Genomic DNA, 26,581 nt, shown 5'->3' on the forward strand with positions numbered 1-26,581 from the left:
GGATGGACGGATGGATAAATGAATGGATAAATGGATGGATAGATGGATGGCAGTGGAAAGAGCACGGGCTTGGGAGTCAGAGGTCATGAGTTCGAATCCCGGCTCTGCCACTTGACAGCTGTGTGACTGTGGGCAAGTCACTTCAGTTCTCTGTGCCTCAGTTACCTCATCTGTAAAATGGGGATTAACTGTGAGCCTCACTTGGGACAACCTGATGACCCTGTATCTACCCCAGCGCTTAGAACAGTGCTCGGCACATAGTAAGCGCTTAACAAATACCAACATTATTATTATGATGGATGGATGGATGGATGGATGGATGGATGGATGGATGGATGGATGGATGGATGGATGGATGGATGGATGGTTGAATGGACGGTTGGACTGATGGACGAATAGATGGACGGATGGATGGAGGAATGAGACAGACGAAGAGGGCGCGGGCGGATATAACGGCCCCTGGCGGCGGGGCGGGGGGGAGCGGGGGTTAGGCGCGCTGTGCGCAGGCGCCGGCAGAGGCCGCCAGCGCGCTCCCCGCCCTTGCTTCCGGGCAGGAGCTGGGGGGGCGGGGCGGAAGTGACGTCAGCCCGCGGCCGGAAGTGGGCGCCGAGGAGCCCCGCGGCCTCCCTGCCTGCCCCCGCCGCCATGAGCTGCACCATCGACAAGATCCTGACGGACGCCAAGACGCTGCTGGAGCGGCTCCGGGAGCACGACGCCGCCGCGGAGTCGCTGGTGGACCAGTCGGCCGCTCTGCACCGCAGGGTGTCGGCGATGAGGGAGGCGGGGGCCGCCATCCCCGAACAGGTGCAACGCGCCGGGCCGCGCCAGCTCCCACCTCGCCCCTCCGCCGCCCCGTCGGAGAATCATAATAATATTGGTATTTGCTAAGCGCTTCCTCTGTGCCGAGCACTGGTCTAAGCGCCGGGGGGAGATGCAGGGTCATCAGGTGGTTCCCCCTCCCCCCCCCCCCCGAGGCTCCCAGGCTTCATCCCCATTTTCCAGAGGAGGTCACTGAGGCCCCGAGAAGTGACCGGCCCACGGTCACCCAGCTGACAAGCGGCGGAGCCGGGATTCGAACCCACGACCTCGGACTCCCCGGCCCGGGCTCTTGCCACGGAGCCAGGCCGGATCCCCGGGGTGGGCGGTGGAGAGACGGGGGGGCTCCGTGGCAAGAGCCCGGCCCCGGGAGTCAGAGGTCCTGGGTTCGAATCCCCGCCACTCATCTGCTGGGTGACCTTGATTCGATGTATTGCTATTGTTTGTGTCCTCCCCCGATTAGACTGTGAGCCCGTCACTGGGCAGGGACTGTCTCTGTCTCTTGTCCAAGCGCTTCGTCCAGTGCTCTGCGCCTAGTAAGCGCTCAGTAAATACTGTTGAATGAATGACCTTGGGCAAGTCGCTTCACTTCTCGGGACCTCAGTTCCCTCATCTGTCAAACGGGGATTAGGGCTGCGGGCCCCACGTGGGACAACCTGATGACCTTTCTCTACCCCAGCACTAGCGTGGCTCAGTGGAAAGAGGCCGGGCTTGGGAGTCAGAGGTCGTGGGTTCGAATCCCGGCTCTGCCACTCATCAGCTGGGTGACTGTGGGCAAGTCACTTCGCTTCTCTGGACCTCAGTGACCTCATCTGCAAAATGGGGATTAACTGGGAGCCTCAGGTGGGACAACCTGATGACCTCGTATCTCCCCCAGCGCTTAGAACAGTGCTTGGCACATAGTAAGCACCTAACGGACACCGTCATCATCATCATCATCGTTATTATTACCTCCCCCGAGATCGGCGGGGCCGAGCGCCGGGGACGAGTTTGCAGTTCATCAGCCACTCGATCGTATTTGTGGAGCGCTTACAGCGTGCTGAGCACTGTACTGAGCGCTGCTCCAAGCTCCCCCCCCCCGAGTTTCTAATCAGTCACATGGATTGAGCAGTTACTATACGAAGAGCACTGTACTAAGTGCTGCCTCAAGCCCCCGGCCAGGTTTTCAATCAGTCGCCTTTACTGAGCATTTACTGTGTGCAGAGCACTGTACTAAGCGCTGCTCCAGGCTCATTCCTTCAATAGTATTTATTGAGCACTTACTATGTGCATTGTACTAAGCGCTTGGAATGTACAATTCGGCAACAGATAAAAACAATCCCTGCCTAACAACAGGCTCACGGTTTTAACACTGGCTCACAGTCTAATCCGGCCGGGTTTTCAACCAGTCGCATTTACTGGACGATTACTGCGTGCAGACCACTGTACTAAGCGCTTCTCCAAGCTCCCGGCCGAATTTTTCAACCAGTCGCCTTTATTGAGCGTTTACTGCGTGCAGAGCACTGTACAAAGCGCTGCTCCAGGCTCCCGGCTGAGTTTTCAATCAATCAGTCGCATTTATTGAATTGTCACCATGTGAAGAGCACGGTACTAAGAGCTGCCTCGAGTGCCTGTCTGAATTTTCAGGCAGTCGTGTTTATCGAGCGCCGACTGTGTGTGGAGCACTGTGTTCGGCGCCGCCCCGGGCCGGCCCTTTGCGAGCTCCTGACCGAGGTGGGGTTTCGGTCCAAGTCCGGGAGTCCCGCCTCCTCGGCCACCGACCCACTGCTTCATCTGTGTCTTGTGTGGACAGTATCAAGAGGATGCGGCCGACTTGAAGGATGTAGCGAAATACAAACCTCACATCTTGCTATCCCAAGAGAACACGCAGATCAGAGATTTGCAACAAGAAAACAGAGGTTAGTCCGGTCCTGCCTGAAGCTGCTTTGGCATGTGTCTCCTCTAGACTGTAAACTCACCGTGGAAAGGGATCGGGTCTCCACACTCTCTAATCTTCGACCCTCCCAAGCGCTCAGTACAGTGCCCTGCGCACAGTAAACGCCCAAAAAATACGATTGATCAATGTGTCTCTTCTACACAAATAATGTAGAATCCACTTGCACACGTGCCATCCTTCCGTTTTTCTAACGCTCGACACTGTAGGCCAGGAACGATAAGATGCACAGCAGTTTGATGGTTTTTAGTCTCACGTAGCTCAGGTTAGCATAGATTATTTCTTGAATCCCCACATACTCTCTGGGATGTGTGGAATCTAGTCAGTCACATTTGTTGAGCGCTTACTTTTGTGCACAAAGAACACTGTACTAAGCACTTGGGAGAGTATGGTATAACAAAGCTGGTAGACTTGTTTCTTGCCCATAATAAGTACATAATTCCTGGTCTCGGCTGATTTAGAGTCAGTCGTTTCTCTTCAAGTGTTTGAATATGAGTGAGCAATAAAATAAGAGCCCAGAAGGTTGAAGTTGAAGAGAATTTCTGATGAATAGATGAACGGGAATCTAGAGGCAGAGAAACTTGTTTTTCGATTCTAGTCAAGTAGTTATTTTAGGATCTTCCTTCGTTCATGGCGTAAAGCATTCCTTTGCTGTATTGTGATTGTGTGCGTAGAGAAGGATTTCAAGGTAGATGGGTTGGGATGCGCAGCGTGAGAATTTACTTTGTGCTTTTACCCTCAAAATAAGCATCAGGTTTTTTGTGTGCTTTGTAGAATTGTGGGTTTCCCTGGAGGAACACCAGGATGCTTTGGAACTCATCATGAGCAAGTACAGGAAACAGATGCTGCAGTTAATGATAGCTAAAAAGGCAGTGGATGCCGAACCTGTCTTGAAAGCTCACCAGTCTCATTCTGCGGTAAGGGATGTATTCAATTTAGATGAATTGTAGACATTGTTCTTAGATTTACTCTTTTTATTTCTCAGAGAAGGTCGGTCTTGTATTTTCTCAGTGGATTGTGATTGTGTCGTTACTGTTCTAATTTGGTCTGGGGTCTGTGTCTCCGGGGTCTTTTAAAGAATGCATTTATCCATATGTAGCTCTGTGCTGAGTTCTTGGCATAATGAAAATTAATACTGACCCTTTGAGTTTACAGTGAATTTAAAAAGTGGGTCAGACTTCCATCTCCAGAGCCGCTTGATAGTGTTATGACGTTTCTGGGGGTAGGGGTGAGTGTTAAAGGGCTACGTGGGCGAAACCTACTCAGGCTGAACCAAACCTTTGTTATCCTCATCTCCGTCTGGTTAGTATTAGAAGCCTCATATCAAGGTGGCTTGTTTTATGCCGTCGAACTGTCTCTGACCCGTAGCGACTCCACGTACGCGTCTCTCCCAGAACGCCCCACTGTCCACCTGCAGTCGTTCTGGTCGTGCAGCCGTAGAGTTGTCTTGGTAAAAATATGGAAGCGGTTTACCATTGCCTTCTTCCACGCAGTAAACTTGAGTCTCCGCCCTCGACTCTCTCCCTTGCCGCTGCTGTGCGGCACAGGTGAGTTTTGATTTGTAGCAGATGGCCTTCCACTCGCTAGCCTCCGCCCAGGCAAGGAATGGAATGGGTAGGCCCCTGCTTGCCCCTCCCTCCTGGAGCCGAGGCTGGTAAAATACTGGAAACTCTCCAGGTGCCATCCTCAGAGGGGATCAAGGTGGCTACTGCCATGCAAATACAGTTGTGTTTCCACACACATATACAGTTGTTCCCATGAGGTTCTGGTCCTTTCTAAAAGCACCCAATCCCTTGCAGTTCCCCCATCTTAAATGAGGGAATGGGGGAATAAAGAAGGGATAGAGATGCGAAGGTCGTCTTTTGCAGGTGACTTAACACTATGCCAGACTTGAGGATCCGTCCTTTTCCTTCCTGTCCACGCTGCTCGTCGTGGGCTCGACGAAGAGCGCCTATGAGATCGTTTTGAGCTCAGGGACAAAGTGTGGCTAGAGCATTAAGGTGGAGCTTGGAGGACCTGAGAGGCGAAGAGAGTGAGTAAGAGGAAAAGAGGAGGAAGAATGGAGGATAGAGGAAGAGTGGGGCAAAGGAAGGTCAGAGTGTCCTTGAATCTGCTTCACGGTCCAATATTCTGGATACAGGTTCTCAGTGAATTAATGTAGCCTCCCTGCTGTTCTGATGTCACCTCACCTTCTCCTCCGGAGTCACTGCCTCTGCTCTGGTGACAGCTACTTTGAAAAGAAACAGCATAGTATAAGTGAACGGAGCAGAGGAGTGGAAGTCAGGAGACCTGGGTTCTAATGCCAACTCTGCCACGTGCCGGCTGGGTGACCTTGGGCAGGTGGCTTAACTTCTCTGTGCCTCGGTTTCCTCGTCTGTAAAGTGGAGATTCAATACCTGTTCTCTCCACCTCTCAGACTGTGAGCCCCTCGTGGGGGTCAGAGACTGTGTCTGAGCTGATTATCCCTTACGTGCCCCAGAGCAGCACATCAGAGGTTGGCGTGTACTAAGCACTTGACTGGTGGTGGTGGTGGTTATTATTGTTGTTATTCCCAGTTAAGCTGACCTATCCATGACTCTGATATTGTTTACTGCCGATGGCAAGTGGAAGGTACCATTACTGGGCGGGGAAGGGGCGTAGTGGCTCTGTGAAGCTCATCCTCACGAGTGCCAGGACCAAGAATCAGGCAACAGAATTGATTGAGCGACCGCTCCTTGCGGTGCAGCGTACGGAGCGCTTGAAAGCAGACCCTGACCCGGCTCCCCAGCCCACGGATGAAGGAACCCCACAGACTCCGTCGCCCGGGCGGAGGCTGTGTCCTGTCAGCGGGGATGAGAGGTCGAGCCTTGTGCTCGGACGGGTCGGGAGGCTGGGCCCAGCAGTGGATACCTCTGGCAGCTCCAGTGATATCTGGGTGTCCAGACACGTGGCTCAGTCATTTGGGCATCACCAGTTCAAAATTTGAGAGACCCAGTTTTTTCTGGTACTTCATCGATCACTGGTAGTTATTGGATAATAACTGTGGCATTTATTAAGCCCCTTGTGGGCAGGGATTGTGTCTCCCAACTCTATTGTATGTACACTTCCCAGTGCTTAGTACAGTGCTCGGCACCCAGTAAGCACTCAAATACCATTAAGTAAGCGTTTACTAGGTGCCACTACTGTACAAAGCACTGGGGTAGATACAGTGCATCCCTATTTTACAGATGAGGAAATTGAGGCACAGGGAAGTTAAGTGACTTGCCCAAGGTCACATAGGCAGTTGGCAGAGTTGGGATTCTACAACCCAGGCCTGCCGACTCCACCGGTCAACGTGGCCACCGAGCAATAAACATTGGGAGAGTACAACAGAAATAAGGCGTGTTTTCCCAGTCCCCCAGAACATATCAGTCTAATGAGAGAGGCAAGACAATTTACAAATACTAGGAGAAGGAGGCAGAACAGTGATACAGCATAAAATATGACTAGGTCAGAATGGAATAACAGCCGGACAGAAGCTTCACTCCCTCCCACTTTCCAGGTCCCGCCCATTGCTGTGACCAATTTAGCCCCTGCATTTTTACAGCCCTCCTGTCTCCAGGCTCTTCTTTTTCAGAGAGATTCAAGCCAGCCCATTGTCTAATGGCTTGGGTCACCTTTTATTCCCAGAGCTCTTCAGCTTCTCAAGACCCCTGAGAAAAGCCACTTTGCATCATTTCATCTCTGTCTAGCTCATGGTGGGGGTGGGGGAGGAAGAGAGAGAGAGAGGTTTTTTTTCCTCATCTCCACTTGCCAGTTAGTAGTGGAAAGTGTGACTACAAGCCAACAGGTTAAATTGATTTGCAGCCAACTGTAGTGCAACACAGGCCTGCTTAGAATGGGTAGAACCAGGAATTCAGATCTGGCTGAAGAGGGGCAGGAAGGCATATGGGTTAAATTGATGAGATTTCTCCTCTTTCCACTATCCCAAACGTTGCTGTTTCAAACAATGCCCTTCAGCCCCTTGCACCATATATTTGGTTCAGAGGACAAGTACATGTTAATTAGCAATTCTGACAAACTCTTATGGGCTCTGCCATCTAGTGAGGGCTTACAATGTGCCGGGCACTGTGCCGAATGCTGGAAAAAATTGATCCAGAGGGGTTCTTGACCCACAGGGGCACGTATTCTAGAGGGATATAGGTAAGACAGACAAACAGAGAAAGAGCAGGATAAATTCCAAATTACGCACCAGCGGTTCAACAAGAATAACAACATAAATGGCTGTATTACATCACTTGGGATGGGGAATAGTCTTAAGGCTCCATTCTGCTCCAGGCAGGACTATTCTCTGGTTTTAACGCTCACAACCTTCCCAGCATTCCACATCCTGGAAAGGCTGACTCTCATCATTCACCCACACTAAGAAAGGATGCTGTAACTCGTGGAAAAATAAAAAGCATGTACTAGTTGGAATCCAATTACATGGGCCTGAGAGTCAGAAGGACCTAGGTTCCAGTCCCGGTTCTGCCACCTGTCTACTGTCTGATCTTGGGCAAGTCATTTAACTTCTCTGTGCCTCAGTTTCCTCACCTGCAAAATGGGGATTAAGACTGTGAGCCCCATGTGGAACAGGGACTGTGTTCAACGTAATTACCTTTTATCTACCCCAGAGTGTTTAGTACAATGCCTGGCACACAGTAAGTGCTTAACAAACACCATGTCATTATTAGTATTATTATTATTATTAACTTCTCTGTCCCTCAGCTTCCTCAACTTCTCTGTTCTATTGCACGCTCCCAAGCGCTTAGTATTATGTTTTGCATACAGTAAATGCTCAGTAAATTCCATTGTTGTTGATGTTGGTGATACTCTCCCTCCTCCCTTTAAATTCTTGTGACTGACCAGAGGACACAGAAGAGTTGCTAAGGGAAGTTGAGCACAATAGGTTCAGTTCCAAGGATGGGAGACCCGTTGCTGTTGAAAGTTTAAAAATGAAATCCTGGGTGTCTGTTTCTAACCAAGACATTTGCCGGAGTGAGAGTAATGTTTGTGAGAGAGCCACCAATTTAGAGCCCTGCTGTCACCAGACATTTGGACCCCTCCTCCCTCAGACCACTCAGCCCTGGGGTCTAGCATTGATTCACTGAAACACGGGTGCTTCCCTTGCCTTTTGGGGGTTCCAAATATAAGCATCTCGGGATGATGACAGCAAACTACAGGGACCTTCTCAAAGTAGGCTGGCAGGGAGGCCCGAGAGAGCCCTGCCTGACCAAAATCAATACTTAATTTATAATAAATACAGTCACTATCAGTAGTACTTTAAATAGCCGGGGGCACTGGGAGCGTGGATCTGCTGAACGCTCAAAAGTGAGAGAAATTTCCCAGCTGTAACTAGGAAAGTGTTTTTCTACCTCAAGATCCTGATTGGGAATAAGCTATGAAACACATCATGTTGGAAACCTACAGGCTGGGGATCTGGATCGAAAGCCTCCCGCTTCTCTAGGTGAATCATTTGCACCGTGGAACTGAGCGTTACTTAATACGCATGTCAAGATGTTTTGAACTGGACAGTACCGTGAACTAATTTGCTCGAATCTTTTACAGGAAATAGAGAGTCAGATTGACCGAATCTATGAAATGGGAGAAGTGATGAGGAAAGCGGTTCAGGTGGATGACCATCAGTTTTGTAAGATTCAGGAGAAACTCGCCCAGTTAGAGGTACGTATCTTAAGATTTAAGACTTTGGGTCATTGCAGTGAGAAATGATTTGATTCTTTCTTCCCATGGTTAAAAGGTACCATAGCTTTCCAGGATCCATTTCTTAATGCATTTTTAATTCCAGGCAAATTTATAAAAAAACTGCTCAGTGCTTGGAACAGTGCTTGACAGATACAATTCAGAATAGACAGAAGGATTTCCATCCTTAGACAAGAAATTGGAAGAAAATTGGAAGTCCTTTGGTATGATCTCTTTACCAACTTCATCGTATAGTAAATCAGGGTGGCCAAGCGCTGGAGCTCAGCATCGGGAGGTGGCCGGCTCAGGTGACCTGGCCTCTGTTTGGGAAGAAAGGATGACCCTCTTGGCCCTCGACCTTTTTCAAGCTCTGCTTTAGAACAAGACTGGGAGAACATAGCATCCCACTCTAAAAGAATTGGAGCTCTAACAAAGGTAATCCCGGCCCCTTCTCTTTCTGCACACCAGAGCTGGAATAGAAAGAGAGAAGAGTGCGCCCACTTGAAGGAGGGGTCATAGAGTTGTCCTCCAGGTCGAAGATGACACTTCTGCCCACAAAGTCTGTATCCACACGTGAGAATGTCTTTGAGAGAGACCCTCTTGCACATTTTGTTTATGAAAATACAGTAGCATCCCTTTTCTGGCACCTTGTCATTTGGATAAGTATTGCTCTGTCACCGGTGAGGAAGAGAGGAAAAGTATGTCCTGCCAGCAGGACGTGCAGTAGAATTAATGGCTTGTGCTGAAGAGGGAACCGGGTTTGCGGTGGACTGACACAAGGGCCCCTGCAGGCTGTAAGCTGGTGCCCGGCTCTTCCTAAGATAATTTAGTTAGCCCCATTGAGGGGGTGAAGGCCTGAGCTGTTACAGGGCTGACTGCGGAAAGTTGTCTCAGTTCTGTTTATCAGCACCTAGAAGAGCGCTCCGTCCATAATGGGTCTTAAAATCATAGCTGTTCAGTTTATTCCAATGTCATCGGTATGCCCATTATCCTTTGACTTGGTGCTTATGCTAAATATTATGTGGTTAAAAAAAACACATTAAACTTTGGCCAACACTTAATATTCCTTAATAATCGGGGCAGCGGGTAACTTCAGTTTGTACTTCTGTATTTAGAATGACTTGCCCTCTAACAAGGACTCGGGAATCCCGGTAAAGTTTAGAGGTGTTCCTGGCTCACAGAGATTCCTGAAAAAGTGAGAGGATAGGTTGGCCCACCCTGTAGCAAAGGGGAAAAAGATGGGAAGCAGCAACAGCCGCTGGAAACATCCCACAAGAGGGGTCAGGTTATAGACAGTGAGTGCCACTTGGCTGTTCTCTTCCCTTCCCTATGTTGGGAGAGGAGGTAGGCCGGGTGTTGGGACTCTGAGTTCTGCTCCGGGTGGAGAGCCAAACTGCAATCCTCCCAGACTCTGGGCCAGAAAATCTGAGAGAAGAGAGGTCAGGGGAAGCTATGGGAAAAGATTAATAAAGAAATTAGACGTAGAACAGAAGAGGGAGATGGAAATTAAGATGGTCACATAGGCAGCAATACGTTTTTAGTACTAAAAACAGCATTTATTGAAATAGGATTTTTTCTGGGCCTTTTTTTCTTTCTTGAAAGTTACTAATCCTTTTGGGGTAAAATAATGTGTGATTGGGGCAGTTGGTTAGTGAAGAATAGTTGATTTATTCATAACTGGGTGTTTTTTTGGTTCATTTTTAGCTTGAAAATAAAGAGCTCCGGGAATTATTATCTATCAGTAAGGAATCTCTCCAGATGAAAAAGGAAGAGTCAATGGACAGTGCTTCCCAAGACACCAAATAATGCTCAGCTAGCTGGAAGCTACCCTTGTAAGGGAGAGAATTATTCATTGTCTACGCGTTACCTGTTCTGTGTCTTTTTCCTCCCTCAGGCATGGCTTGAGGTCCCAGCTAGTGATCAGTGTGGCACTTTCGTATCGTCACTTGGTTTGAATCACATGCACCGGTTTTCTGGGATGTTAGCAATGGAGCAGATTTCCACACAGCCGCTTCCACTCCTTTTTGGAGACGTTTCCTGCATCCATCTTTATTTTGGGGGTGTCTCTATCCAAAGTGTGTTTGTAATTTATTACCCTAACTTTCAGAAATCTGTAGTACGTTGCTTTGTGAACCACCATTATACCCCCTGGATAACAGAAATGTGACTTGAAACAAAGAACTTTATTTGCTGGGTGAGAAGACCAAGTTTAGTCAAAATAACAACTTTCAGTAGACACATATGAGCAGCTGATCTTCTTGGTACCTTAAAAGAGTCTATCTTATTCCGATCATGTAATGTTTCATAATTTTCTGGTGGAACCAACTGGGATGTTATGACCCGGTGGAATAGAAAAGTTTAGAGTTGCAAACGTTAATAATCCAGAACAGGAGTCCCTGAACTTCCTTCTTCTCCAGCCAGGCTGCAATACCTGACTGACAAGACCAGACCGTGTAAATGTCTGTCATCAACAGTCCAAAGAGGGGCTTAGAAAGAGTGGAGCAGTTCTACTCTTCAAAGAGTTTTCCCCTGGTCCCCCTTGGGGGCCGATTTTGGCTTCCTGGTGACACCTGCTCCCCTCCCCCAAACCCCAGCCTCTGCATGTGGCAGACCGATGGAGCCATATCAAAGGCCAGAGTTTGGGGGGGTCTCTGGTAAGATAGAGCTTTAACGGTTACAATCCTGCTTGAAAATGTCATATTTCTTTTACTGTGTTGAATAGCAGCCTATAGGAAGTTTTCTTTTCCACCGAAAATGTAAACTCTATTTTTATCGACATATGTTTAACTCAGGGCTAATAGCCTAAAGGGTACGTTCGTTGTAATTACCTCCTCGTTTCTCAAAAAGTAAAAATGTATTTAACATTACAGGTATAGGACATATCCACCCCACTGTCAGTTGCAAGAAGGATCGTACTATCCCTGCTTTACCCATTTTGCCCCTGATACTCTATTAGGATCAGTTATTGAGAAGAGATTTCTAGATGAGGAAAAATTTTTGAGTTACCACTCTTCTTAATGCACTACTTTATGCATTTAATTATAGCATTGCCTCTGAGCCACCAGGCTTTCAGACCATTTTCTTGGGCTGCTTAAAGCCTTTATTTTGAAAAACCAAATTGAATTTTTGCAAGATCCTAAAAGTATCTGCTTTGTCCCCATTACTTAACTCTTCCCTCCACTCCCCCTGAGGGCTCACCTCTCCTTGACAATTTTCACACAGACTTGGGGTTGAGGCAGAAGGAAGCGGAGCTTTCCAAGCACTCAATTAAACATCATACTCTGCAGGAGTTATATATTATCTGAATGAAAGAGCTTATTATCGTAAATTGTAAATGTAATGGTTGTGTGCGTGCGTGCATGCGTGTGTGTGTGTGTGTGTTGTGCATTTCACAAAGGATTTGATTCCGTTTACCTCCAGCTCCAAGAGCGAAATCTCACCCTCCGGAAATCACACTAAATAAAGCTTGAACTTCCAATTCCCAGCGATACCAGTTTATCTTCTCCTTTAGGAGAAATGAAGCCAGATAATCTTATCCCATCTCCAGTTTGAGTACTGCCCATACCAGCCAAGATGCAATAAGCTGGAGTATGCCGTTGGATTTGAGTTTACCTGCAGCGCTCTGAAACGTGTTCATCCTCATTCGCAGAAACTAATTGAACTGTCTGTCCAGTTTTATGCCTTAACTATGCCATTGTGCCCATCTGGAGTCACGTGAACCCTCCATTGAGCCAGTATCTGTGCTTCATATGCAATGGAGATGGTACTGTAAGTTAAACAGTTTACTAAGGTATAACGTAGTGTCTCTGCTACTGCTGTGGTTCATTCAGTCATCTGTCTGTTATTCTGTTGGAACCAACTAAAGCAGCTCTACATCTCAGGTTTCAGAAAACTGTACATTGGTTTATTTTTTTTTCTGGAAAATAAAAGAATGGTTTGAAATATGGTGGTGTTTCTAATTGAAGGTGATTCACAACATTTTATGGTCTTTGGCAATAAGGCCCTCCATCCAAGGAGAATCATCTGATCAGAGTAATGGTGAAAAAAGTCAAATGGAAAAAATCCTTGATAGTTTTTAAGTAGAATTTATTTTTAGAGCACTTCTGACTTTTTTTGTTTTAATCAGGAGTGGAGTTCGGCTGGTTTGTACAGTGTCCTTGAGCAGTCCAAAATGAATTAACTTTTTCCCTTACTAAAAAGTAAAACTTTAAATTGGGCCTGTTGGGCGGTGGGCACATAGTGAATGCTAAATAATCTCATATCCTAATCTGAATCATCATCGTATTGAAAGACTGCTGTTAGCTGAGCCAGAGAACACATCCCCACCCAGTAATTCCAGTCTTTCCTCAACAGGGTTTGGAAGATATGCTTTAAAATATATCTTGAAGTGCTTCGAGGTATGAATTAAAGACTCGGGCAACTTCCATTACTTCAGCTAGAAATACTGTTTCTCTACTGCTCCATTCCTCCAGCGGTACACACTCAAACAAACATGTATTGAAGACTTTAGAGACAGTTAACAAACCGCAAAACTGGCATGTGTTCTTTTTTCTTTTAACTGTAGTTTTAATGGGAAATGTCTAGATTTAGTTGGAAATCCAAGTGTCAGGCACTGTTCTGAGCAGTGCAGTAGATGCAAGTTTATCAGGTTGGACACAGCCCCTGTTCCACAAGGGGCTCAGTCTAAATCAGAGGGAGGAGGATTTCAACCCACTTTTACAGATGAGGTAACGGGCCCAGAGAAAACAGGAGTTGCCCACGGTCACACAGCCCAGGTCCTCTGTCTCCCAGACCCAAGCTCTTTCCACTAGGCCAGGCTGCTTCACTGACTTCCTTGTCAGCCTATTAAGTGACAGGAAACAAGATGCAGTTTCAATAAAGATTCACTTGGTTAAAACGTTGGTTTTGGTTTGCCTGTTAGGCTGTACGATTTGGGAGAGATAACGGTTGCTGCAGGACCAAACGTCTCAGAGTTGCAAAAGAGCTACTGCAGCTGAAGGAATGGCCTGTTGAGTTCCGAAGTTAAAGAATAACCGGTACTTTCTTTCCCCCTCTGTGAATCTTCACCTCTCATTTTTTTTCTCTCCTCTTTTCCCTCCACTTTATCAGAAGCAAGGGGATTTGTGCTAATCTCTGTGCTGTTGGGACTCTTGTCTTCCCCAGTTCACCATATTGTGTTGAAGATAAAGCCCGGCATGGGCAGGGATTGTCTCTTAATTGCTGAATAACTGCTGAATTGTACTTTCCAAGGGCTTAGTTCAGTGCTCTGCACACAGTAAGCGCTCAATAAATGCGATTGAATGAATAAATTATTACTAAATGTAAACCAAGTGGAGAATTCCATTTTTAAAACCTGGATTGAAAGTAACATCAAAGGTGGTGCTTAAACTGCTAGGAGGTAAATATTAGTGCTAAAAGCTCAGGATGGGTTTTTTTAACATATAGAAATAATGCTTGAGGAAAGGTATCGAGGTGATGATCAGAAAGTCTGATCATAAATCTTGTCTCGGCAGAGAACATACCTACCAACTCTGTCCTATTGTATCCTCCCAAATGCTTAGTGCAATGCTGTGCACACAGTAAGCCCTCAATAAATACAAACAATTGATCGATCAGAGGATTTGGTTACCCTTTGTCTCTCCCCGCCTCCCCAGACTAAGCTCGCTGTGGGCAGGCAACATATCTACCAACTCTGTTGTACTGTTCTCTCCCAACTGCTTAGTACAGTGCTCCCTACCCAGTAAGTGCTCAGTTAAAAACTAATTGTATTTAAACACTTAACTCTGTGCCAGCCACTTTACTAAGCGCTAGGGAGAGATGCAAGATAATCGGGTTGGACCCAGTCCCCGTCCTACATGGGACTCATAGCCTTAATCCCCATTTTACAGGTAACTGAGGCACAGAGCAGTTAAGTGACTTGTCCAAGGTCACACATCAGACGGGGGAGTCTGGATTAGAACCCAGGTCCTCCGACTCTCAGACCTGAGTTCTTTCCACTAGGCCATGCTGCTTCTGGTTTAGTGACATATCAATACCATTGCTGCTGATGATCTGTTGACTTTCTAAAACTATATTTACTTGCATAACTCTCCCACTTTTTTTGCAAAGTTTTTGCAACCCAAAAAGAGGAGGTGATTACCTGGGGAATTACGCCTAACATTAAGGGGAGCGAGAGAAAAGGAAGGGGAAAAGGAAGAAGGAAGAGGTAAGAGGGAACTAATAGTGCATTCTCCCAGGTGCTGCATTCAACAGGTGCTCTGAATTCTGGTAGCCTTTCTCCTTCTCAGATAATCAATTTTATTTATTAAGCACTTCCTGGGTTCAAAGCACTTGGGAGAGTGCAACGTAGCAGAGTTGGTGGACACGTTTCCCTGCCCTTCTCTTCCTATGACTGCGTGTGCGTGCATGTTTCAAAAAATAAATCCTCATGGTTTGACCCCGTATCCCATGTGTCCCGATCTTAACCTTTCTTCCTACCCCAGCAGGTGCTTATTTCCTCCTCAGAAACCTGTGGGGCAGAAGGGGGGATTTTGTGAGTAAATACGGTAGTTGTGATATTTGAGAATGTGTACTCAGGCCTAATTCTACTTTTAGCCCAGCTTCACATGACCTTGTTTCTAGCCCAAGCACCCTACGCAGTTGTCTCTGTAATATTAGATGGGAATGTCCAGGATTAGATCCATTTGAAATGAAGTTCTCCATTTAAGGACTCTGCAAAAGGAACAAAACTGATTTGAAATTGCATTTGCATTCCAAATTGGATGGCAAAACACTTCTCTAAATGCTTCTAAAATTGTTTGCAAATGTTATTTTCTTTAAAATGTTGGGAAAACTACCTGCCTTCAGCAAACTGTTGTCTTTCTGAAGCCCTTTCCAATTTTTAAAGTGAAATCAGACTGCAAACAAGGAAGCAGCAGAGTATTTATGGATGGTAAACAGCCATAAACTTTTCATTTGTGTGCTAAACAGATTTCCATAGCCTTTATTTTTCTTCCAGTCCCTGATGACCTGGTGTGTCAATCATAGAATTATACACTCTATGGTGGTTGTTTTTTTTCAATTTTCCATTTGATCTTTTTAATATCAGAAATTATGGATACTCTGTAATTTGGATGCATTTTTAGAGTCTGGTTTACCATTTCTTGCTTAGCCCCAGTTTTCTTTTCCACCTAGAATCTTCCCTATCAGTTATGTACTTGGCAGTAATAATTACGGGTGGTAAGAGATGATCTTTCAAACAAGTAGCAGAGTAGAAACATGAAACTACACTATTCACAGGGCATCCCAACCCCGTCTTAATTTTCAAGTCATCTTATCTATTTTGAACGGGCACCAAAGATTTCACTTTAGAAAAGAATAGATGTGTGACTTAACTCGGTCGGGTTAGTAAGTCAGATTGGAATGCCATAGCTCGGGTAATTTACTGAGGGTTGGTATGGGTAGGGATAAAAGTCTCGGGCTGAAAAATACCGCCTAGGGCTACTGGTAACGTCTCTAGATTCAATCAGTCGATCAATCATTGGTATTTATTGAGGGCTTACTGCGTGAAGGACACTGGACTAAGCACTTGGGAGAGAGCACAACGCAATAGAGTCGGAAGATGCGATTCCTGCCCTCACGCAGTGTGGCCTTGAGGAAAGAGCAGAGGACTGGGAGTCAAAAGGATCTGGGTTTAACTGCCAGGTCTGCCACCTTGGGCAAGTCACTTCGCTTCACTGAGAAGCAGCGTGGCTCAGTGGAAAGAGCCTGGGTTTGGGAGTCTGAGGTCATGGGTTCGAATCCCAGCTCCGCCACTTGTCAGCTGTGTGACTGTGGGCAAGTCACTACACTTCTCTGTGCCTCCGTTACCTCATCTGCAAAATGGGGATTAACTGTGAGCTTCACGTGGGACCACCTGATTACCCTGTATCTACCCCAGCGCTTAGAACGGTGCGCTGCACATAGTAAGCGCTGAACAAATACCAACTTCTCTGTGCCTCAATTCCCTCATCTGACAGATGGGGATGAAGACTGTGAGCCTCACGTGGGACAGGGTGTCCAACCTGATTAAGCCCGTATCTACCCCAGCACTGAGAACAGTGCTTGACACTGAGTAAGCGCTTAACACCACCACCATCGAGGAGTCTAGAGTCTAGTCGGGGGACAGAGGTTAAAATATATTAGGGGAAACCCCTTTTCCCTCTGCTGCCTCTCTACCCCCCCTTCACCTCCCCTCTGCTAAGCCCCCTTTCCCCCCTGCTCCTCCCCCTCTCCCTTCCCCTCAGCACTCTGCTCATCCGCTCAACTGTATATATTTTTATGACCCTATTTATATTGTTAATGAGATGTACATCCCCTTGATTCTATTTATTGCTATTGTTTTCAGGAGGCATCCCCTTGGTTCTATTTACTGCTATTGTTTTCATCCGTCTCCCCCGATTAGACTGTAAGCCCGTCAATGGGCAGGGACTGTCTCTATCTGTTGCCGATTCGTCCATTCCAAGCGCCGAGTCCAGTGCTCTGCACATAGTAAGCGCTCAATAAATACTATTGAATGAAGGAATGAATGAAACGGCGGAGTCTAAGGAGTTGAATAAAAGCGCCGTGGAGCCAGGGGCGGTTCCAGATGGCCACTCAGTTTCTATACCTACAATTTAGAGAAGCCGCGTGGCTCAGTGGAAAGAGCACGGGCTTGGGAGTCAGAGGTCATGAGTTTGAATCCCGGCTCTGCCACTTGTCAGCTGTGTGACTGTGGGCAAGTCACTTCACTTCTCTGTGCCTCAGTTCCCTCATCTGTAAAATGGGGATTAACTGTGAGCCTCACGTGGGACAACCTGATGACCCTGTATCTACCCCAGGGCTTAGAACAGTGCTCGGCACATAGTAAGCGCTTAACAAATACCAACATCATTATTATTATTATTATTATCCGAAGTGAACCACCAGGCCGAGTAGGCCACACTTCCTGAAATGGCCTATGGTGATGAACTCTTGGGTTTGGTCCTGACAGTTAGTTCCTCCTAACGTTGTTCCTCGTTTAAGGGCCGTTGGAAGAGGCCTACCCCTGTGGCGTGAATGAGCGCAAGGCAACGGGCAAAGCGTCTTGAGAATGAGAAGAAAGGGAGGCAGGCCCTCGGCTCCACCCTCCAACCCCAGCAGCTCTGAGCCTGACTTTAATAATCCCTAAACGGAAATGCTAAGGGTCTGAGGTCAACTGAGCAAACACAGAATATGTGGGTTCAAGTGGAGGTGAATCCCGCCGTCTTTCACCTCCTCCTCAACCTGCTTTCGACGTCATCACGTGTGCGATGACGTCGCGGGCCCAAGGAGGTTGTCGCCGCCCGCCCCTGCGGTGGATCGGCGGGGGCGGCTGGCAGCACGTGGGGGCGGGGGGGGGGGGGAGGAGGGGGACGCGGGCGCCATCTTGGCTAAGGGCGAACGCTGAGGGCGGGCGGCCTCCTCGCCTTCCGTGCGCACGCGCGCCGCCGAAGTCTCCGCCCTCCGTGCACGCGCGCGGAGTCAAGTCTCGCGAGAGGAGCGAGATTTATTCCTACGTACCGGGCCGTGCTGCTTATGGCGGCGCTGGAGAGGGGGCGCTGAGCTGTTGGGGTGAGTGCGGCCCCGGGGGCTCGGCGGGGGGAGGGCGGGCCCGCGCTGGTCGCCGGCCCGGGGACGCGGCCGCCCCCCGAAGGGCGGCGAGGAGGTGGTTGGGCCGGCGGGCGGGGGCGACGGGGCTCGGGGGGCTCGGGGCCCCTCCCCCATTTTACCCCCAGGCCCTAATCCGCGCGACTCCGCCGTTCGTCCCGGGCCCAACGGCCCGGGCCGCCCTCCGAGCCGGAGTTGGGAGGCGCGGCGGCGGGGGAGGGGGCGACGGGAGCGGGGTGGGGGAAGGGAGGGGGTGGGGGGGGGCGAAGATGGAGGCTCCGAGCTCAGCCAAGATGGAGTCGGAGGGTGCGGGGCCGGGGCGCGGGGGCTGCTGGGAGTTGTAGTCCCGGCCGGCGCCCTGGGCCGGCCCGCCCGGGGGCCCGAACTCCAAGTCCCGGCGGGGGCCGCGGCCCGGCCCGGCCTTGCCCTGCCCTTTGTGTGCGGGGGGCCGGGGCCGGGGGGCCGGGGGCCCGCCGCCGGGCCGGCTCGGCGAGCGGCGGACTACCAGTCCCAGAGCGCAGTGCGGCGGCTGCGCCTTCCCTTTGTGTGGCGGCTGGTGCTGCCCCCCCCCCCCCCCGCCCCGGCCGGCCGGAGGACCCGGACCCTCCCCCTCCCCGGCCCGACGGGCAGTCTCTCCCTCCCCGGGGGCACATGGCCACCTCCCCCCGTTGGTTCGGCCCCCACACGCCCAAGGACCGGCCTCTCCCCCGAACCCCCCTTTGTCTCCGATTCCCCCCGCCCGTCCTCCGTCCCCACCGGCCCCGCCCTTGTCGGTGGAAGGGCCTCCCCGCTTCCCCTCGCCCCCCGGGACAAATAACCGGCCCGTCCCCCTCCCCCCCCCCCACCCTAACCCGGCTTCTCTCTTTGGGGTGACTTACTAAGGCAGGGCTAAAGCGAAAAGCGGGGGAGGAAAGGGGGTGCAGCTGTCTCTCCGCATGTGACGCCCGGTGGTCTCTGCTCGGAGAGGCCCGAGTGCCACCAAGGCGGCATGACTGGCATGTCGCAGCCCCGAGAGGAGGCTATTAAAAGAAGGCCCCGCTCAAAGCGGCGCGGCCTTTGGCAAGCCGAGCCTCCGCCGGCATCGCTCTTCGTTCCCTCGTATTGATTGAGCGCTCACGGTGTGCAAAACACTCCCCCGAGCGCTCGGAGGCTTCGGGGTGGAGAGATCGGAGGGCAAATCTGGGGCTCTCCCCACCCCCCACCCCCCTCCCCGCCAGGGCTTGAACAGGCCACACGTGAGGTGGACAACTGCGTGGCCGCCGTGATGCAGCTGTTCTCCTTTACCTCCGGAACGACTGTTAATAGCAGCTGAGTTGGAAAAGTTGGATTTAAAAAATAATAATAATAATAAAACGAAGCCCCGAAAGTCGGGTCGTTACCGGGTTCCGGATTGTCAACTACCGGAATGGCTGTCCCAGGCTTCACCGAGAATCAAGGGGCAGAAAGGGCGATCCTCTCTTCCTGCCCTTGTCCCCACTTTTTGGGAGGGTCCGGGCATCTTGGATAGTCTGCCCAAATTTGGACAGTGTAAAAACGGTGGTGGTTTGGAGACTTTTTCGTGGAGAGGTAAAATGTTAGGCCTACGTATCAAAATGGGCACTGAGTCTCACGCTCCCGATTTCTCTTTTTCCTCCCACAGTCAAGAAAGAGCAGATTGGGGAGGGAGAGAAGACATTCGGTGCTCAAACCAAATTTAATTTGAAGTCTGCCCCCACTAAGAGCTTATTCATATTTTTTATTTTTAGTTGAAAATCTGAGGTGGGATGGTCCACTTTTATTAATCCATTGTCTTCCACGCTAACGATTTCCTGAGTGTCCATGCAGTGTTTCTCTAGCATGGCCTAGTTGAAAACCACCAGGACTGAGAGTCGGGAGACCTGAGTTGGAGTCCCAGCTCTGCCATTTGCCTGCCATATAACCTCAGGCAAATCGCTTAACTTCAGTTTCCTCATCAGCAAAATGGGGATTAAATCCCTGTTCCTCCTCCCCCTTAGACTGGTAGCCAGTTGGGTCCAACCTGATTATCAGTTATCTACTCCTACTCATAGCACCATGCAAGGAATGAACACCATCCTCAAGGTGTTTTAGAAAAAGGTCCCAAACCACTAACCAGTTAATGCAGAGAAAATTGGGTGCGGACCTGAGTGCAAAACGCAAATTTTTGCAGTTTTAAATTAGACTTAGAACCATGTGTTTGGGCCATTGATTGTCTATTGTAGTTTCTCTTAATTCCCACAGTACTAGTAATGGTGTCTGAATGCCCACAGAGTGGAATGCACTAAATTGGGAGATTTCAAGAGAAACACAAGGCTAATTCCCCGTCCAGAAGGCGCTTACACTCTAATGTGTAAGACAGGAAAGAAAGTGTCTAATGTACACGTGGTCAGGGGGTGTCACCGTTTATTGTCATGTTGTACTTTCCCAAACAGTACAGTGCTCTGCACAGCTGCTTTTCAGCTGTGTGACTTTGGGCAGGTCCCTTAACTTCTCTGTGCCTGTTACCTCATCTGTAAAATGGGGATGAAGATTGCGAGCCCCACGTGGGACAACCTGATCACCTTGTCCTCTCCAGTGCTTAGAATTAGAACAGTGCTTTGCACATGGTAAGTGCTTAACAAATGCCATCGTTACTATTAATAAATACGATTGAATACTGATGGGGAAAATAAAAACCACAAGAAGGCAATAAAGGGCTGGCCATCCTGATAAAACTGCAAGTGGCATAGAGAGGAGGAGGTTGGTGGTGAAGGCTGCAGGGCATTTAAGGCTGGCAGCAGTGAGAGCTGCTGTGGTTGACCCTACAGCCCGGCAAGAACCGGGGAGCCTCAGGTATCCCCCCGCCCCCTGCTGAAAGAGCGAGACCTGGAGCGGCAGGGTCATGGCCCGGCTTCCCCTCTTTCTCACCCTAAAGTGGCCCATTAACTCAGTGCTGAAACACACGCACATGTGATGGGGAGGGGCTTCCCTGCCCCCTCATTGGCTATTGAGTTCCTGACTGGGTGCCAAAAGGAAGAGAAAAAAAATCAAACTGAAATGGGGGACCTGCACCCGCTCTCAACCATTTTAGGTGGCTGTCAACTCTCAGGTAATTACGGTATTTAAGTGCTTACTATGTGCCAAGCACTGGGGTAATTACAAGGTAATCAGGTTGGATGCAGTCCCCGTCCCACATGGGCCTCTCAGTCTTAATCCCCATTTTACAGATGAGGTAATTGAGGCACAGAGAAGTGAAGTGACTTAGTCAAGGTCACACGGCAGACAAGTGCCAGAGCCTGGATTAGAACTCATGTCCTCTGATTTCCAAGCCCATGCTCTTGCCCCTAGGTCGTGCTGCTTCTATGCAGCTGCCAACTGCCTGCTGAGTGACATTGGGCAAGTCACTTCACCGTGCCTCAGTTTCTTTCCTCCATTGTAAAATGGAGGTTCAAAACTTGTTCTCCCTCCTACTCAGACTGGGAGCCCCATGTGTCCAACCTGATTCACTTGTATCTACTCTAGTGCTTAGAATAGTGCTTGAAACATAGTAGCATAAGAAATACCGTATGTTTTTTTAAAAAAAGAAAACTGATAATTGGGGAAGGTTTTTTGGAGGAGGTTAGATTTTAGGAGGGCTTTGAAGTGGGTTTTGGGGGGGCGGCGGGCCGGGGCTTGGCAGACTTTGCTGGAGAAGGGAGTTTGGGTCCTGGAGACAACATGAACAAGAGATTAGAGCCAGGCAAGAGAGAGCAGGAGGCAATCAAAAGGTGGGGCTTGAGAGGAGCAAAGAGTGGAGAAGTAGATGAGAACCAGCATGGGCTTGGGAGTCAGAGGACCAGGGTTCTATTCCCACTCCACCAAATGCCTGCTGGCTGACCTTGGACAAGTCAGTTAAATGCTCTCTGCCTCAGTTTCCTCATCTGTAAAGTGGGGATTATATACCTGCTCACCCTCCTGCTTAGCTGTGAGCCCCATGTGGTTTAGAAACTGTCCAACCTGATTAACTTGTATCTGCCCGGGTGTGCTTAGAACAGTGCTTGAAATAAGTGTTCAACAAATGCCATAATTATTATTATTGAGAGCCTAGAAGCCGATGGCAAGGAGGCTTAGTTGTTGAGGAGGGAGATGAGCACCCACCAGAGGGTTTTGAAGAGAGGAGGGACATATGCCGAGTGACGTTTCAGGAAGGTGATCCGGGCAGCCGTCTGGAGCGTATCCTGAGAGTGGGAGAGGCTGGTGACGGGCAGACCGAGGAGAACGAGAAGGCTAATCCAGTAAATCAGTCAAGACGTGGCGAGTACTTGGACCTCGGCCATGACTGTATGGGTGGAGAGGAAGGGACGGATCCAGAAAATCTTTTTTGAGGAAAATTGTCATGAATTAGCAGTGAATTGGGTGCAAGGGCAGATTGGCAGTGAGGATTGGAGGATGATCCCGAGGTGTCCGAGTGGAAAAAGCACGGGATTGGGAGTCATAGGACCTGCGTGCCGGTCCCGACTGTGCCGTTTGCCTGCCGTGACCTTGGGCCAATCACTTCGTTTCCTTCTGCCTCTTTTTCCTCATCTATAAAATTGGGATTCAGGGCCTGTTCTCCCTCCTATTGTGAGTCTCATGAGGGGCAGGTACATCTGTCCAACCTATGTTGTAACTACAGCGGTGCTCAGAGAGCTTGGCGCAGAGTAAGTGTTTAACATACCACGATTGTGGTGGGTTTCAGCTGCGGGGCGGAGATTGTATCAGAAGTGGGGATGGGAAGGCTTTTAGGAAACAAGGTGAGAAGTTTGGGTTTGAGTGTGTTTTGAAGTGGCGGCAATCTCTCCAAGGGAGATGGCCTCTTGGCAGAGGGGAATGCTGGATTTGAGAGTGGGGAGATTGGTCTGGGCTAAAGAGGTGTAGTTTGAGTCCCCCAGTATGGAGATGTACTGTAAATTCCAAAGTGTGCGGGGCCTAAATTGTCTATGTACTGAACACGCACGTATTGCGGATATGCTCCATTCTGGCATGGAAATCAAAGTATGTAAGGGGAGAGGGAATAGCTGCTCCTCAATGCGAGGTAGTCAAGGACAACCCCGACTTTAGGCTCTTAATTGTGAATTGCCCATAAACCAAGAATTCCACCCTGAGTCACACTGTGTGAGACTGACTGCCATGTCTTTTTGGTATTGGACTAGAAATGGTGTTTCAAGCTTTGTTCTCACCCCGTGCTTTCGATCAAGGTCGTCCTCTGTCTCCCCGGGACCTCCATTGTCGTGGCCCACCATGGGCTTTATTGAATTGGAAATCTCTGTACTGCGATGTTTTCATCCAGTTAAAGCAGCTAAGGAATCAGTGACTACCTTTTTTTCCTCAAGTGAATATCGTACAATTGCTTAGAATTTTTTTTTTTTTTTTTTGCCAGACGGTCAGGTTGCATTGCACGTTTTGAAGTGGCCTAACGGTTCTTGGTTCTTTCATATACATCTAGTTCTCCAAAGATGTTGTGGGCTGGGGGGGGGGGGGGTGCATTCTCATAAAACCCTGTTTCAAGGATATCTTATGCTGTACTGCTTATGGTGTCCTGTACCATGGACCCAAGCAATTTCTTCTGTCACCGTGACACCCTCTATTCAAACAGGTCCACCTTCCTTCCTTCTAACCAAAACATGAAATGAAAACACCCAGCTGAACTGGGTATGTTTCTTTACCTTGTAAAAATAAAAATCTTCAAGATACAAGTCTCTCTCAATACAGTATCTTAATCCACCTCACCTCATTTCTCCCTCGTACCTCTCAAGTTAACTTTGTCAGTGTCCCTCATTCTTGTCTTTGAAGCGCTGTCCCTCCATTGCACTCCCTCTTCCCCTCCCCCCCCCCAGATCTTCCAGACCACGGCTCTCCCCATGTTCAGAATGCCATTCCAGATGTACTTGGGAAATAGCATGGCCTGGTTGAAAGAGCATGGACCACGGAGTCGGGGCACCTGGGTTCTAATACCGGTTCGTCCATCTAGCTGCCACGTGACCTTGGGCAAGACACCTTCTCTGTGCCTCAGTTCCCTCAACTGAAGAATAGGGATTCAATGCCTAGTCTCCTTCCTATTTACATTGTGAGTCCCTTGTGGGCCCTGATGTTCTTATATCTACCCCCAGTGCTTAGTACAGTCCTTAGTTCATGGTAGGCGCATAATGAATACCACAGTTACATACCACTTGAGCATCCGCATAACCACCGCGGCCACCCGTACCGCTTCCATGCATAGCATCCAACCTTACGCATACCTAAAATGGTGGGTTTTGTTATGCTCTGACTATGTACCACGCACCAGATTAGGCTCTAGGTTAGGTGCAAGCCGTTGGGGCTAGACACGGTCCCTGTCCTACGTAGGGCTCACAGTCTTAATCCCCATTTTACAGACGAGGTAAGCGAGGCACCGAGAAGTAAAGCGACTTGCCCAAAGTCACACAGTAGATAAGTGGCGGCGTCACTGGGTTCTAATCCCGGTCCTCGGACTCCCAGGCCACTAGGCCACGCTCCTTCTCTATAATTACTTCAGGGTCTCTTAATGCAGCGCTCTGCCCACGGTAGGTGCACCGTAAATACAAATGATGGATGTGGCCATGCTTCCCCCTTCCTGGAAAACTCACTGAAAGCTTCATGGCCCAGGGAATAGAGAGGACAGCCTACTTCATCCACGCGACCTAGGTTCTAGTCCCTGGCTCTGTCACTCGCCCGCTATCCGACCGTGGGCAACTGTGCCTCTGTTTTCTCAGCTGTAAAATGGGGAATCAGTAGTACCTGTTCTCCCTCCTACCTATCCCCAGGAGGACCAGGAACTGTGTCCATTCTGATTTTCCTGGACCCCGGCATTTTAGTATAGTGCTCGGCATGTGGTAAGCACTTAAGGACTAACACTATCGTTGTTGCCGATATCTTGAAGAAAGAAAATGACGTTAGCAAGAGTCTTCAGTGTTTAAGAGCTGAAGTAAATGAAAACCAAACTTCCTCATTGTCCCAAGATTTGTGCTTTGCTTCCACAAGAGGACCAGGTTAGACTGTTCACTAGCAAAAGAGAACAGTGCCCAAATAATACCTCATGTGGACTTAATAATAATGTTGGTATTTGTTAAGTGCTTACTCTGTGCAGAGCACTGTTCTAAGTGCTGGGGCAGACACAAGGGAATCAGGTTGTCCCATGTGGGGCTCACAGTCTTCATCCCCATTTTACAGATGAGGGAACTGAGGCCCAGAGAAGTGAAGTGACTTGCCCACAGTCACACAGCTAACAAGTGGTGGAGGTGGGATTCGAACCCATGCCCTCTGACTCCAAAGCCCAGGCTCTTTCCACTGAACCACGCTGCTTCTCCAGATCAGGTCATTTGGAGTTTTTAACTCCTTGTAACCACCAAATTCAAAATTAGTCTTGGAGAGAGGAACTTGTATAGCCCAATTTTTCTTTCAAGTCAGTTTTGTAATGTTTAGAGGTTGTGCTCCTAAAGATCCCTCCCTTTCACTATACATTACAAGTACATTGTGGCACTCATTCATAGACTGATATCAGGCGTGCATATTGTGGGAAGGTCTCCTACTTTCCTCAACAGTTTTCTCTCCCGAAACATGCATTCTAGGAAGGCTGACTTGTAAGTCAACAGAATTTGAGTGCAGACTCTACAGGGCACTGTCCAAGACAATCATTCGGTGGTAATTGATAAGTGTGTGCAGAACACTTTAATAAATACTTGAGTGAGTACAGTATAACCCAGTTGATACACATTCCCTACCCACAATGAGATTTCAGTCTAGAGATACTTGAGAATTATTCGGGTCTTTTAGGACATGATCCTGTCCTCCAAAAGTGGAGGACACCCAACTATCCTGTGATTACAGTATATTGAACGTAAAGTGGGTGTGAATGGAAAGCATTTTAAATAACTGGGAAAGACCATCTGAATGAAGGTATTTAACTTTCTGAAGCGGATTGGATATAGGTGGTAATTTAACCACTGTGAAAACATATTTGAGCTAGAAACAGATTTTCCTTGTTCTTAATTCTAATCCCGAAAGCTTGATCTTCTAGCAAGGAAAACACACTGCATTTTGGTTAGAATGCAAGGGCAGAGTCAAGGAGCGTTCTTTGGCTGGCAGGGGCCTGGCTGGATACGGTCTCGGGAAGAAACAGCGGCGCCCACCCCAGTGAGAATCTGCACAGCCCTGCCTTGTAGGACCACTGCATAGGCTGTACCTTTCAGAGGAGTGAAGTGTCAATTGGCAGGATAAAATAACTGAAGCCATCCCCTAAATTCAAATATTGGTGCTAGGAATTTTTATTTTTCCTTGTGAATGGAGTTCAGATCATGAGCCGTGGCTTTTTGACATTTCACTAAATGCTCCACACTATTCAGCATTAATCACTAACTGGCCCAAGTTTAGTGGTTGAGCAGCCTCAGAGAGCCAAGATTTGGGGAAGTAAGACAGGATACTTGTCATAAAATTTCATTTCCCCAAAAGTTAAACTCTTCCACTTCTTCCAGCCACCATGTGCACTTGCAGAATTAATTA

The 26,581-nt window shown here is 48.8% G+C and overlaps 2 protein-coding genes and 1 non-coding gene across 6 annotated transcripts in view; 2 read left to right on the top strand and 1 right to left on the bottom strand.

Moving 5' to 3' along the window:
* Positions 1–587: 587 nt before the first annotated feature.
* On the top strand, positions 588–13,710 carry SIKE1 (suppressor of IKBKE 1). 3 transcript variants are annotated; one of them, XM_029069222.2, is made up of 6 exons: positions 588–804; positions 2,609–2,714; positions 3,524–3,666; positions 8,315–8,428; positions 10,151–10,278; positions 13,368–13,710. In XM_029069222.2, exons 1-5 carry the CDS (start codon positions 646–648, stop codon positions 10,250–10,252), a joined length of 624 nt encoding a protein of 207 aa, XP_028925055.1. In that variant the 5' UTR covers positions 588–645; the 3' UTR covers positions 10,253–10,278; positions 13,368–13,710. The 3 variants fall into 3 exon arrangements, with proteins under 3 accessions (XP_028925055.1, XP_028925054.1, XP_028925053.1); XM_029069221.2 differs by lacking the exon at positions 13,368–13,710 and adding an exon at positions 11,867–12,392; XM_029069220.2 differs by lacking the exon at positions 13,368–13,710 and having other exon boundaries at positions 589–804; positions 10,151–12,392.
* LOC114813578 lies at positions 4,307–4,444 on the bottom strand. Its single transcript, XR_003761295.1, has one exon. It is a non-coding gene; the product is annotated as a small nucleolar RNA SNORA7 (small nucleolar RNA).
* A 4,221-nt stretch (positions 13,711–17,931) lies between the features above and the next one.
* The window catches only part of CSDE1 (cold shock domain containing E1), a 34,737-nt gene continuing 26,087 nt past the window's right edge, over positions 17,932–26,581 (top strand). For both annotated transcript variants that reach the window (XM_029068564.1, XM_029068565.1), the window contains exon 1: positions 17,932–18,034. The gene's annotated coding sequence lies outside the window, so the exon portion shown is untranslated. The remainder of the gene's footprint in view (positions 18,035–26,581) is intronic.

The sequence above is a fragment of the Ornithorhynchus anatinus genome, chromosome 7, assembly GCF_004115215.2.
Source record: "Ornithorhynchus anatinus isolate Pmale09 chromosome 7, mOrnAna1.pri.v4, whole genome shotgun sequence".
Lineage (NCBI taxonomy): Eukaryota > Metazoa > Chordata > Mammalia > Monotremata > Ornithorhynchidae > Ornithorhynchus > Ornithorhynchus anatinus.

Bases quoted from the DNA above. Each gene is read 5' to 3' on its own strand.
- SIKE1 (XM_029069222.2), top strand. From the start codon at position 646: ATGAGCTGCACCATCGACAAGATCCTGACGGACGCCAAGACGCTGCTG. The intron at 805-2,608 runs GTGCAACGCGCC...TTGTGTGGACAG, and splicing joins GGGCCGCCATCCCCGAACAG to TATCAAGAGGATGCGGCCGA. The intron at 3,667-8,314 runs GTAAGGGATGTA...AATCTTTTACAG, and splicing joins CTCACCAGTCTCATTCTGCG to GAAATAGAGAGTCAGATTGA.